Below are 12,973 nucleotides of genomic sequence, written 5' to 3' on the forward strand. Positions count from 1 at the left end.
CTAGACAGGCCAGATGGAAAAGCGCCCCCGAACCCGCTGACCCGTACCCCATCCTCAAATCCCACCGCATCGCCCCCCATCCCCCACCTGAAGCCCGCAGTCCCGCGCACCACCGCAGACTCCTCCTGAGCCACTTTCCGGAGAATCCCTGCCCCGCTCCTTCCCCGCCGGCTCCCCGCCGGGGCCGGACCCCTCCCCCCGCCGCCTCCTGGGCCTGCAGGGCGGCTGCGGGGCCACTGCGGGCGCCGCCGCATTGGCCCGTCGCTGCCGCACCGCCGCGCAGCCTCCCGGCGGCGGCCGCAGCAGCTCGGTGCCCGCAGCTCGGTGCCCGCGCTCCCGCCGCACCTGCCGCCCGAGCCGGCGCGCCCGCCCGTGGGCCTCGGCCGCCAGCCCTGCGCCCACGCCTGTGCGCCGCGTCCGCCCCTCGCCCGGGCTGCGTCGCCCCGCAGTGGGGCGAGAGGCCGAACGGCTCCCGCCCGGACACAGCGCCTAAGATGTCCCTGCCGGGGAGGTCCAGGATCCGCTCGTCCGTTGGTGAGACGGGAGGGACGGGGTGGGAGGGTCGGGGGCGGGCGCCGTTAGGGGACACTGCCCCGCCCTCCGCGGCCTCCCCTCCCTCGGGTCCTTCGGCCGCTGCCTCCGGCGAAGCTCTGCTCCGCCCTCACCGGGCCGGGGGCCGGGCGCCGCGGTCCGGGAAGCCGGGAAAGCCCAATGGCCGGCGAGGGGGCGGGAGGGGGTGTGGGGGTGGTGTCAGGGCACCCGGCCCGCGCCCCGGACAAGTGCGCGGGTGGCGCTGCGCGCGTGCCCGTCCCCTCCTGCTCGGGCGGCGGCGGCGGCCGGCCCGGGAAGCAGTTCGCCGGGGCGGGCCGTGGGCGCGGTGGGCGCGGTGGGAGGGCCGAGACCGTGCCCGCCCGCGGGGGCCCGCCTCGCGGTGTAGGGCGTTTGCCGCGGGGCTCAGAGGGAGCCGGGAGGGTCACTCGAGTGTTTGTCGCTCCCGGGCCCTGGGGCCTCCGCGTAGCAACCGTACGCGCCGCGGGCGCACGGGCTGCAGCCGGCAGGCGCCAGGGGGTGGGCCGCCTGCTGCCCTCGGTGCTTCAGACGGCATCCCCCACCGCTCCCGTCTGGATTTTGTTCTTTGGTTTTTTTTTAAATCTTTTTTTTTTTTTTAAACATATTTAGAAACAAAAATCTTGTTGCGTTGTATGCTTTGTAATTATGATACAGGACACGTTCCCCAGACCCTTAGATAATAGAAAGTAGAAAGGGAGTTTAAAAACAATGAGACTCTTTCCATCTCGGGTCTCTCGGAAGGTTTGTAGGCAGGTGTTTGACAGGAGGAAGGCCCAGGGTTTGCAGTTTGGAGCTGGGGTTACGTGTTATCTTTTTGTTTCTTGTTTTGAGAAAACAGGCATATAAGAACCAGGGACTTTACTATTTCTGTAGTTGGGTAATGTGAAAGGCAAACAGCTTATCAGGTAATGTAGAGCAGTTTTTCTTAAATTTGAGTAATGTGAGGGCACCTTTAAACTCATTTTGAGGGGACTTCCACTGTAAAATTACCACAGGGCATATGGGTTGAGACTAGACTGGAGAACCAGGGCTGTGCCCAGTGGGAGGGGACAGCAGTAATCCAGGTGCCAGATGGTCCCGGTGGCAGAGCTAAGGTGGAAGGAGGGGGAGTGGATACATCCTCCATATGTTTGAAGGTAGAGCCAACAGCATTTGCTCATGACTCGGATGAGGCTTACGTAAAAAGGAGAACCTAAGCTGGCTCAGAGGTTTTTGGTCTGAGAACCTGGAAGAATGTACCGGGATGGGGAAGACTGCAGAAAGAACAGGGCTCTCTCTTGTGGAGGGAAGCGGGTGGTAGTCAGGAATTTGGTTTTGAACAGGTGAGTGCATATAGAGAGCCGAGTGGAGATGGTTAGTAGGGAAGTGGATGTATGAGCCTAGAGTTCAGGGGAGTGTTGTTCTAGTCCAGAGAAATAAATTCAAGAGTCCTCAGCAGCCCTAGCTCGTGTGGTTCAGTGGATAGAGCATCGGCCTGAGGACTGAAGGGTCCTGGGTTTGATGCCAGTCAAGGGCACATGCCAGGTTGCAGGCTTGATGCCCAGTAGGGGGCATGCAGGAGGCAGCGCATCAGTGATTCTCTCTCATCATTGATGTTTCTCTCCTCCCTCTCCCTTCCTCTCTGAAATCAATAAAAATATATTTTAAGAAAAGAGTTCTCAGCAGACGGCTCCATGGGTGTGTGACTGTGCAGTTGCACAGGGCCTGGCTCATGGAAGAGGCTTACATTTGCTTTAATGATTGGCTGCTGCTGTCTTGGAAGTCTTAATAAATTTTGGACAGGGGGCCTGCATTTTCTTTTTTTCTTAATATACTAGTAGCCCTGCACATGAATCCGTGCGCCAGTAGGTTGCTGCTGCCCTCCTGTAGCTCTCCACCCGCTGCCCTGTCCTCCTATAACCCACCTTCCCTCTCTCCTCTCCCCCCTCATAGCTTGCTGCCCTGCCCCCTCCTGTAGCTCTCTGGAAGCCCGCTTGTGTCTTGCTGGCCCACCCTCCTGCTGATCTGTGATCTGGTCCTGAGGTGCTTGGTTGTTACACCTCAGGATGTAATGGCTAATTAGCATATTCCTCTCTTATTACATAGGATATTTTTACTAATTTCAGAGAGGAAGGGAGAGGGAGAGAGAAACATCAATGACGAGAGAGAATCATAGATCGGCTGCCTCCTACACATCCCATGCTGGGGATTGAGCCCACACCTCAGGCATGTGCCCTGACCAGGAATTGAACCATGACCTCCTGGTTCATAGGTCAACACTTAACCATTGAGCCATACTGGCCGGGCTGCATTTTCATTTTTCACTGGCTTCTGCAAATTATGTAGCCAGTGTATACAGATGTGCCCAGAAAGAGAGGGGTCCTTGGACAGGGTCCTGGGCACTCCAACATTTCATGGTCAGGGAGACTAGAGCAGTAGTAAAAGGGCTGAGACAATGGCCAGTGAGATCAGCAGAGACCCTGAGAGGGGTGCTCAACACCTTGGGGTGGGGGCAGATGTGCAGAAATAAGGGACTGTTCGGTTGGGCCCAGTGCTACTGAGAGCTCAAGAAAGATGAGGCCTGAGACCCAACTGTTCGACTTAGCAATGTGGAGGTCATTGGTGACCTTGAAAAGAGAAGTTTTTGTATCATCATCGGGATGAATGTCTATAAAACAGTTTCCAGACAGACAAAGAGGACAGATAATGGGAACAGCATGTCCAGAAAACTCTTTTGAATATATTCTGTAGAAACAAGGGGGAGAGTAAATTGAGTGGTAGCTGGAGGAGGACATGAGTTCCAGAGAGATTGTTTTGTTCTAAGACTTTTATTGTATTCATAGAGTCGATGGCATGAATGTCAAAGTAAGAGGTTTTTAGGGAGAAGGGAGGGACAGTGATCTGAGATCTCTGAGAAGCAGGGTCATCAGAGCAGAGCAATGAAGGACATAAGTCCCAAGGTGGAGGATTTTACTGATAACAGGCTGCAAATTCCAGAAGACAGAGAGGATGGGTTTAAAAGATGGGGTCTATCTAGAATATTTATATACTTTATGAGGAAGAGGGAGGACTTGGATGGTGTGGGCTCCCTGGGGTGACTCAGTGGACTTAGGTATAGGGCCTCACAAGGTGGGTTTGAATGATGACCCAGGCAGATAGAGGCAGTGAGGCTGTAAGTGTTGCGAGGAGAGGTTGGCTGGATGGTGGCGCTGGCCCAGGAGAGTCCTGAGCTCTGGAATCTCTTTTTTTCAGTTGACAGAGGTGTGGAGCCTGGAGTGGACCCTTGTCATTTGCAGAACTAGCACTCCAAGCTTTGGGCAGCTTCTTTGCCCATGATGCAAAAATGTCTTGGCTCTTTTTGGTCCCTTTCGTGTGTGTGTGTGTGTGTGTGTGTGTGTGTGTATGTTTTTTTGTTTTTTTACAGGAAGTGGGATTTTTTGGTGAGCATGACTAAGGAGGGGGCAGGGCTCACCATTTGTCCTGGGGCCATGGATAGGGATGCATATGACCCTATAGCCATCTTGGATGAGTTGCTTTTCACATGTGTTTTTTTAAAAATATATTTTATTGATTTCAGAGAGGAAGGGAGAAGGAGAGAGATAGAAACATTAATGATGAGAGAGAATCATTGATCAGCTGCCTCCTGCACACCCACTACGGGGGATCAAGCCTGCAACCTAGGCATGTGCCCTTGACTGGAATCAAACCTGGGACCCTTCAGTCCGCAGGCTGATGCTCTAGCGCAGTGATGGTGAACCTATGGCACGTGTGTCAGAGGTGACACGTGAACTCATTTTTTTCGTTGATTTTTCTTTGTTAAATGGCATTTAAATATATAAAATAAGTATCAAAAATATAAATCTTTGTTTTACTATGGTTGCAAATATCAAAAAATTTCTATATGTGACACGGCACCAGAGTTAAGTTAGGGTTTTTCAAAATGCTGACACGCCGAGCTCAAAAGGTTCGCCATCACTGCTCTAGCAAATGAGCCAAACTGGCTAGGGTTCACATGTATTTTTAAAGAGCCATTTCTGAAAACAAAACAAACAAAAACATCAGGATTTTGGTTAAATTTGCTTTAAATTTATACATCAATCTGGGGAGAATAGACACTTTTTATATGTGTCTTCTTAACTACACGCATGGTATTCCTCATCATTTAATGTCTTTTATGTTTTCTGTTAAAGTGTCAATTTACTCCCTTAATATTATGCTTCTCATTTGTTACAAACTAGTAATAGAAGGATCAAAGATCACAATCTGCTTCAAGATTATATGCTAAAATGCATACTATTTAGTAAAATAATTTTGGGATTATTATTTCTTGCCTATGAGATATATCTCTTAACCTGGATATTCAGTTGTATTTTTGTCAGTTCTAACATTCCCCAAAGTTATATTTTGTGCCAGTGTGTCTCAGACATTTTACCAGGGGGTGGGAATTCTAAGACTAATGTGGTGGGGAGGTCCTCCTGCCTTTATGGAGCTTCTAGCCTGATCAAGATGGAGCCTTTTGGGAGTAAGGGAGACAGAGTAGAAACAGAGTTGTGGATTTTAACAAATATATATTGAGTGCCTTCTGTGTGCCAAGGCCAACTCCTCTACCTAGATACTTATTCTGCATAGCAGCAGAATTGGCAAAAACTTCAGTTGTCATCTTTGCACCCTCTAAATCTAGCAATGGAAGCCTACCTAGGACATGACTACATACGTAGAATTATTATTGGAGAACTTAAGTGTACTATTTGTGTCATTATCCAGATGTATGATTGCCTACCAAACACTCTGATTATAGTGTTCATCCTCTAATGTCTCTGAAGGTTATCACCTTCTATTAAAAGTAGTCCTGCCTTCAAGGCCATTTTCTACCCTACCGGTGACCAATAAACACCTCAGTTGATGGCTTCAGTTGTTTAATAATTGATTTCACTTTTCCAATGGATGTTTTATCTCAAAACCTGATCTGATAGAGGTGCCAGTTAGACAAATAAATTAAAATTATTCTCTAAGAAGTTTTCAAACATTTATGGAAGGCTGTGTATAGAGCTTCTTTAAAGATGGGTATCTACCTTTCCTCCTTGGAACTTTATATGTACTAAATATAACCTCTGGTCAATACCACACTGAATACAAGAGGTTGCTTACATCCATTTAGGCCGGTAAAAGTGCTCAGAGCGAATGTTAACAACCATTAAGGAAGGCTAAAAATAAAAGTGATCTCATTTCCATGCCTGGGGAGTTTCTCCCCATCATCATCAAGGGCAGGCACAGAAACAGGACCTAGGAGAGGGCCCTGCCTAGACAGAGCAGTGCTGAAGTGGGGATAGTCAGTTGCACATGCAAAATACCTTGACGGCACAAAAGGACACAGTCACACCTGCATGGTACCTGGGTCTACCTGCACAGATATGTTCACAAGAGTGCATGAATAAAACACTGTTTATTCATCAGCAATGATCATGGAAGGCTCACTGGGCCAACATCTACACTAATAAAAGAGAAACATGGTAATTGGCGTACGACCGCTACCCTTTTCATTGGCTAATCAGTGAGATATGCAAATTAACTGTCAGCCAAGATGGCAGCTGGCAGCCAGGCAGCTTGAAACTAACATGAGGCTTGCTTGCCTCAGTGACGGAGGAAACCAACGTTCCCCGCCTGCGGCTGCAGGCCTCTGAGCCTGCAGTTTCAAACATTGTAACAAATACCGCCGGAATTCAGCCAGCAGATTCGCAACATTGTATGCAAAGGCCAGAAACCTACTTTCAGGAGCGGAGGCCTAAGAGCTGGAGCCAAGCCTCAAGCTAAAGCTGGCCCAGAATAAAAAAAAAAAAAGGAAAAAAGGAGCGGTTGGGAGTTCAGTCACCCCCAGCCTGAAAACAGCCCTCAGCCCCTCACCCAGACTGGCCAGGCACCCCAGTGGGGACCCCCACCCTGAAGGGTGTGTGACCAGCTGCAAACAGCCATCATCCCCTCACCCAGGCTGGCCAGGCACCCCAGTGGGGACCCCCACCCTGATCCAGGACACCCTTCAGGGCAAACGAGCTGGCACCCACCCATGCACCAGGCCTCTACCCTATATAGTAAAAGGGTAATATGCCTCCCAGCACTGGGATCAGCGGAGCCGTGAGGCCTCCCGGCACTGGGATCAGTGTGACAGGGGGCAGCGCCCAAACCCCCTGATCGGCCCTGCTCTGTGTGTGACAGGGTGCGGCACCCCAACCCCGCTCCCCCCAGCCCCCCGGGCCCTGCTCTGTGTGTGACGGGGTAGAGCCATAACCTCCCCATCAGCCCTGCCCTGGGTGTGAGAGTGGTGGCACCCCAACCCCCTGATCGGCCCTGCTCTGTGGGTGATAGAGGGTGGCGCCCCAACTCCCCCCCGGCCCCCCACGGGCCCTGCCTCTGTGTGTGACGGGGTAGAGCCATAACCTCCCCATCAGCCCTGCCCTGAGTGTGACAGTGGCGGTGCCCCAATCCCCTGATTGGCCCTGCTCTGTGGGTGATAGAGGGCGGCGCCCCAACTCACTGATCTGCCCTGCTCTGTGTGTGACAGGGGACGGTGCCCCAACTCCCCTATCGGACCTACTCTGTGAGTGACAGGGGGGAGCTCCTCAACCCCCTGATGGGCCCTGCTCTGTGCATGACAGGGTATGGAGCCCCAACCCCCCTGATGGGCCCTGCTCTGTGTGTGACAGGGGGCAGTGCCCCAACCCCCGGATTGGCCCTGCTCTGTGCATGACAGGGGGTCGCGCCGCAACCTCCCCATCGACCCTGCCTTCAGTGTGACAGGGGGTGGTGCCCCAACCCCCCAATTGGCCCTGCTCTGAGCCCGACCAGGGGCTGCACCTAGGGATTGGGCCTGCCCTCTGCCACCCGGGAGCAGGCCTAAGCCAGCAGGTCGTTATCTCCTGAGGGGTCCCAGACTGCTAGAGGGCACAGGCCGGGCTGAGGGACCCCCCTTCCCCCCACGTGCACAAATTTTTGTGCACCGGGCCTCTAGTATTATATAACCATAGATGTGTGTGTGTGTGTGTGTGTGTGTGTGTGTGTGTGTGGTGCACACACACGTGCATATTTTTTATGTGTGCAAGTTTCTTGCTCTGACCGTTCACATCTTACCTTGCTCACTGCTTCTCTGTAAAGTTCCAGAATCTGATGTAGCCTCAAATTTCATCCTAAAAAGTGATTTAATCCTTAGAGGTTTTACATTTGCAAGTAAGTTTTCCACTCTTTTGTAATCTTATGCCAAATAATAAGCAAATGTCACATTTCAGACATTTCAGTGAAGTGTTTGGTGCTGCCTGGAGATGCCATGTTAGCCATCAGAGCACTGAGATCCCAGGATCACAGTAAATATTTTAAGCACATTACCGAGACTGACCCTCTCGGAAACTAGGGTAAACAAGCCCTACATGGAGTAAGTACTCTATTCTGACATTTGGAATCTCACTCCAGACACTGAGTTCAAAGATGGTTGCTCCCCTCTGCCCCCCAGGCCTTAAAAAATACCTTCATGTCATGGAGAAGGTCACTCATATTCAAAGGGAGAAGCAGTGTGCTGGCTGATGATATATTCGGGTTAGTGCACAACAGGATCAGTCCTCTTATCAACTATTTTTAGCCACGTAAGGATTATCTGTATTTAAGACGCTTTTCTATTTTCTTTTCTGTCTAATGCGCTGAGGAAACATAACTTTGGTTTTAAAACTACAATAATTTTTTTTTTAAACGCCCAAAGAGTTACTGTGGCAGACAAACTAAGTGACCTGTCTGTCCCCTGGAATCTCCAGACTCAGCAGCTGAGTCCTGCCTACCAGGCTGCTAGGAGCATAAGGTGACTGTTGTCTCTGTTGTGTTCCTTGCTCACATCCCCCACGAACCTTCCCCAAATTACCAGTGCTGTTCATTTGTGCTGGCAAGAATAATTGAAATAGACTTTCTGGGTACTCTCTAAGTTCATGTTCATGTTGACCCTCCTTGATTCTTGGAAATACTTTTATTCAACTCTATTTAACTTTTCCACTATCTGATTTCTTGATGTTAGAGTTCAGGCAAATTTTCTGGAAGGGAAGACCCCACTGTGGGCCGGTGATTGAGAAGGCACCGCAGGTAAAAATAAATCGGGCTGGGTGTGAACAGTGAAGACCAGTGAAGACTGCAAATGAAGCGCACAGTTAGGGGCTATTTCAGCTGAGGTATAATGAGGGCAGAGAGACTGGCTGAGTTGGAATCAACAAGCTGTAGAGATGGAAACCAGGGCGGTGGGGGGTTGATGTAGCAGCTCTTCCTGGTGAGCGGCCAGTGGAAAAGTCGTATTTCCATCTCGCCGGTCCTACATCCCCCTTCAGAGAGCCCAGGACACTTTGCACAGAGGAGGCAATACTTTCTAGAGCAGGGATGGGCAAACGTTTTGACTCGAGGGCCACAATGGGTTCTTAAACTGGACCGGAGGGCCGGAAAAAAAGCATGGATGGAGTGTTTGTGTGAACTAATATAAATTCAACGTAAACATCATTACATAAAAGGGTACGGTCTTTTTTTTCCATGGTTTTATTCCTTTCAAACGGGCCGGATCCAGCCCGCGGGCCGTAGTTTGCCCACGGCTGTTCTAGAGTCTGACATTGTCAAAGTTGAAGGTGACTCTCTAGATCTATGCTGTCCGGTATGGTGACCAGCTGTATGTGTGATGTGGCAGGACTGCGCTGTGCTGGGTCACATGCACATGGGAGTTTGAAGATTTATTACAAAAAAGGGATGTAAAACACCTCATCACTGTTTTATGTTTGTATATATTGAAATAATATTTTGGCTATGTCAGTTTAAATAAACTACCTTTTAAAATTATTTTGTGTTTCTTTTTACTCTTTTTAGTGTAACTACTAGAAAAGTTAAAACTGTGTATGTGGCTTGCATTATATTTCTATTGGACAACACTATTATAGATCATCTTGTCCAAACATTATTTATTGGACTGTTCATGGAATTGCAGACTTTTAGAAATAAAAATTATCTGGCAACCCAACACCCTCATTTCTAGGTGAGGAAACAAAGGCTAGGACTGGTCAAACTCCAGGACTTGCCCAGTGTTGCAGGGACAGTGACAGAGATGAGAGCTATGTCTTTAGACTCCTGCAGTATTCCTTTCAGAGTTATTTTGTCTTCTTCTTCCACTGAGTGAAAATCTCCCTTGGGCACAACCTAGTGTATCCACCTAAAATGAATTTTGAAAACGAACTGGGTCATGGTACTGTGAACTTTTATTTCTTTGAACCTAACTCTCTAAAAAAACCTAGTTGCCTGAGCCTTTGGCTGTTTTCAGATATTATCAGTTAATGTTTGCAGGGAGGATCTTCAAATATTATGCTCTTGCAGTGTATGATTATATGAACTTTTAACCATGTGCTGCACAGTCAGGGGGAGCAGCTGGCAAATCTTATCGGCCCATTGAACAACCTCTTTACATCCAGTCGGCATCTCAGTATCCATTTTCTCTCCCCAGAGGCTAGTTATTAATTGGAGTTGAGTTAGTTTTCCTTTGAAAGCAACACATTTAAAAAATGTTCCTCTCTTAGCGTATACTTTCTCCATAATGTATTACTTTTCCAAATATGTATCCCAGAAAACCAGGGGAAGTAAATACAAAATAAAAAAAATCCAAGGAGGCAGTGTTTAAACTCCATCAGCTTACTAGTGCCACTGAGTCTTATTGAGGAGATAAAGTAGATTTTATTACCAGGGGACGAAGCTAGACTTTTTAGATTGTTCACGACTTTGAATTTTTAGGAATTTCTTTTAAACTACATTGGTAAAATTATGGGCTGTGGTGATAAATGCAGTGTAGTGATACTTGTGCTGTGATTAGTGGCCTGATACCTTGTGTATCAGTGGTATGTGGTTACTGCCTTAGGGATATGATTTGACTTCATCTGTGAGTCCGTATAATGCAGAGCTATGTTGTCAGTAGTCTGTGATATATTTCAGTGGAGGTCTTGGCTTTATGAGCATGGCTGTGGATTATGACTAAAGTATCCACGTGAGAAAGGTATTTCGTAATTCTAAGTCCATCATGGGTGTTTTATGTGTAATGAAATGTTGATAAGATGCACCAGGGCAATGCCAGCAATATGATGCTGAGGTGACGTCTTACATATGATGATGTCTATGTTAATTCTGAATTCAGTGCTGTGGTGTCACACTGTAAGGTCAGCACTGTAGGGTCGCACTGTCACAAATGGAGAATGACATGCATCTACCATTACAGTGTCATAAGAGTATTTTCTCTGCCCTAAAAATCCTTTGTGCTTTGTCTGTTCATCACCTCTTATCCCCCAATCCTCGATCTTTTTACTGTCTGCATAGCTTTGCTTTTTGCAGTATATCATTTGGTTGGAATCATACAGAATGCAGCCTTTTTAGATTGGCTTCTTTTGCTTAGTGATATGCATATAAGGTTCCTCCATGTCTTTTTGTGGATTGATAGTTCATTTAAAAAATTCCTGAATAATGTTCTATTGTCCCACAGTTTATTTATTCATTAGCCTGTTGAAGGAAACCTTGGTTGAGTTAAAAGTTTTGGCAGTTATGTATAAAGCTTCTATATAATCCATGTGTAGGTTTTTGTATGGACATTAGTTTTCAGATCCTTTAGTTTTCAGATCCTTTGGGTGAATACCAAGACACATTATTTCTGGATTCTATGGTAAGAGCATCTTTAATTTCATAAGAAACTGCCAAACTTCCAAAGTGGCCATACCATTTTGATTTCCCACCAACAGTGAATGAGAGTTCCTGTTGTTCCACACCCTCACCCGCATTTGGTGTTGCCAGTTTTGGATTTTATTCATTCAACTAGAGGCCTGGTGCACGAGTTTGTGCACCAGTGGGGTCCCTCGGTCTGGCCTGTGGGATTGGGCCAAAACCTGCTCTCTGACATCCCCCAGGGCAGTGGTCGGCAAACTGCGGCTCATGAGCCACATGCGGCTCTTTGGCCCCTTGAGTGTGGCTCTTCCACAAAATACCAACTTCTGTGCATGGGCCACGAAATTTCAATCACACTGTACATGCACACCCACACGTAGTATTTTGTGGAAGAGCCACACTCAAGGGGCCAAAGAGCTGCATGTGGCTCGCGAACCGCAGTTTGCCGACCACTGCCCCAGGGGGTCCCGGATTGTGAGAGGGCACAGGCCAGGCCGAGGGACCCCACCAGTGCGCGATCGGGGCCGGGGAGGGACGTGGGAAGTTGGCCAGCTGGGGCGTGTCTGGCCTGTCTCGCCCAGTCCCGATCGGCCAGACCCCAGCAGCAAGCTAACCTACTGGTCAGAGCATCTGTCCCCTGGTGGTCAGTGCACGTCATAGTGAGCGGTTTAGTGGCCTTAGCATATCATTTAGCATATTACACTTTGAACAGCTGACCGGACACTTAGCATATTAGGCTTTTATTATATAGGATAGGTGGATAATGGTATCTCGTTGTTTTAATTTGCAATTTCCTGATGACATATGATGTGGACCATCTTTTCATATGTTTATTTGCCATCTCTGTACCTTCTTTGGTGACCATCTACTAGATCTTTTGCCCATTTGTAAGTCAAGTTGTTTGATTTTTTATTGTTGCGTTCCAGGAGTTCTTTGTATGTTTTAGATACAGGTTCTTTATCAGATATCTGTTTTGCCAGTGTTTTCTTCCAGTCTGTGGCTTTTTATTCTCTAAGTATCTTTTGCAGAGCACAAAGTTTTTAATTTTAACAAAATCTAAATTATCAATATTTTCTTTCATGGGTGATGCTGTTGGTGTTTTAAGTTTTCTTTGATAATATTTTACCTTAGCTTTTTGAAATTTGTACATGCAAACTTATTCTTCTAGATAGGTTATAAATACATATATTTCCCTAACAGTGGATAGAATTAATCAGTATATATCCTTTTCCTTGGATATAAAACCTTGGCACAGTTTTACTCCCTCCCTCACTCTCTTCCTTGAAATCATGAGTTGGTTTCAGAAAGTAGTTAACAGGCACTTACTAATTTCTTGTTGGAGTAGATCCCCTAGGACAGTGGTTCTCAACCTTCCTAATGCTGCGACCCTTTAATACAGTTCCTCATGTTGTGGTGACCCCCAACCATAAAATTATTTTCGTTGCTATTCATAACTGTAATTTTGCTACTGTTATGAATTGTAATGTAAATATCTGATATGCAGGATGTATTTTCATTGTTACAAATTGAACAGAATTAAAGCATAGTGATTAATCACAAAAACAATATGTAATTATATATGTGTTTTCCGATGGTCTTAGGCAACCCCTGTGAAAGGGTTGATCAACCCCCAAAGGGGTTGCGACCCACAGGTTGGTGACCCACAGGTTGAGAACCGCTGCCCTAGGACCTCACAGTGACCATCTGTGAGTAGTAAACTGAT

The 12,973-nt window shown here is 47.9% G+C and overlaps 1 protein-coding gene across 2 annotated transcripts in view; it reads left to right on the top strand.

Moving 5' to 3' along the window:
* Nucleotides 1–239: 239 nt before the first annotated feature.
* ATP8A2 (ATPase phospholipid transporting 8A2) overlaps nt 240–12,973 on the top strand; it is a 680,267-nt gene continuing 667,533 nt past the window's right edge. The window contains exon 1 of one of the 2 annotated variants that reach the window (XM_059684018.1): nt 240–534. In XM_059684018.1, coding sequence (XP_059540001.1) covers nt 495–534 — 40 coding nt within the window. In that variant the 5' untranslated portion in view covers nt 240–494. Of the gene's footprint in view, nt 535–1,589; nt 1,893–12,973 lie in introns of those variants that run through there. The other variant, XM_059684019.1, reaches the window with a different exon arrangement.

Source organism: Myotis daubentonii, chromosome 2 (assembly GCF_963259705.1).
Source record: "Myotis daubentonii chromosome 2, mMyoDau2.1, whole genome shotgun sequence".
In the NCBI taxonomy this organism is placed as follows: domain Eukaryota; kingdom Metazoa; phylum Chordata; class Mammalia; order Chiroptera; family Vespertilionidae; genus Myotis; species Myotis daubentonii.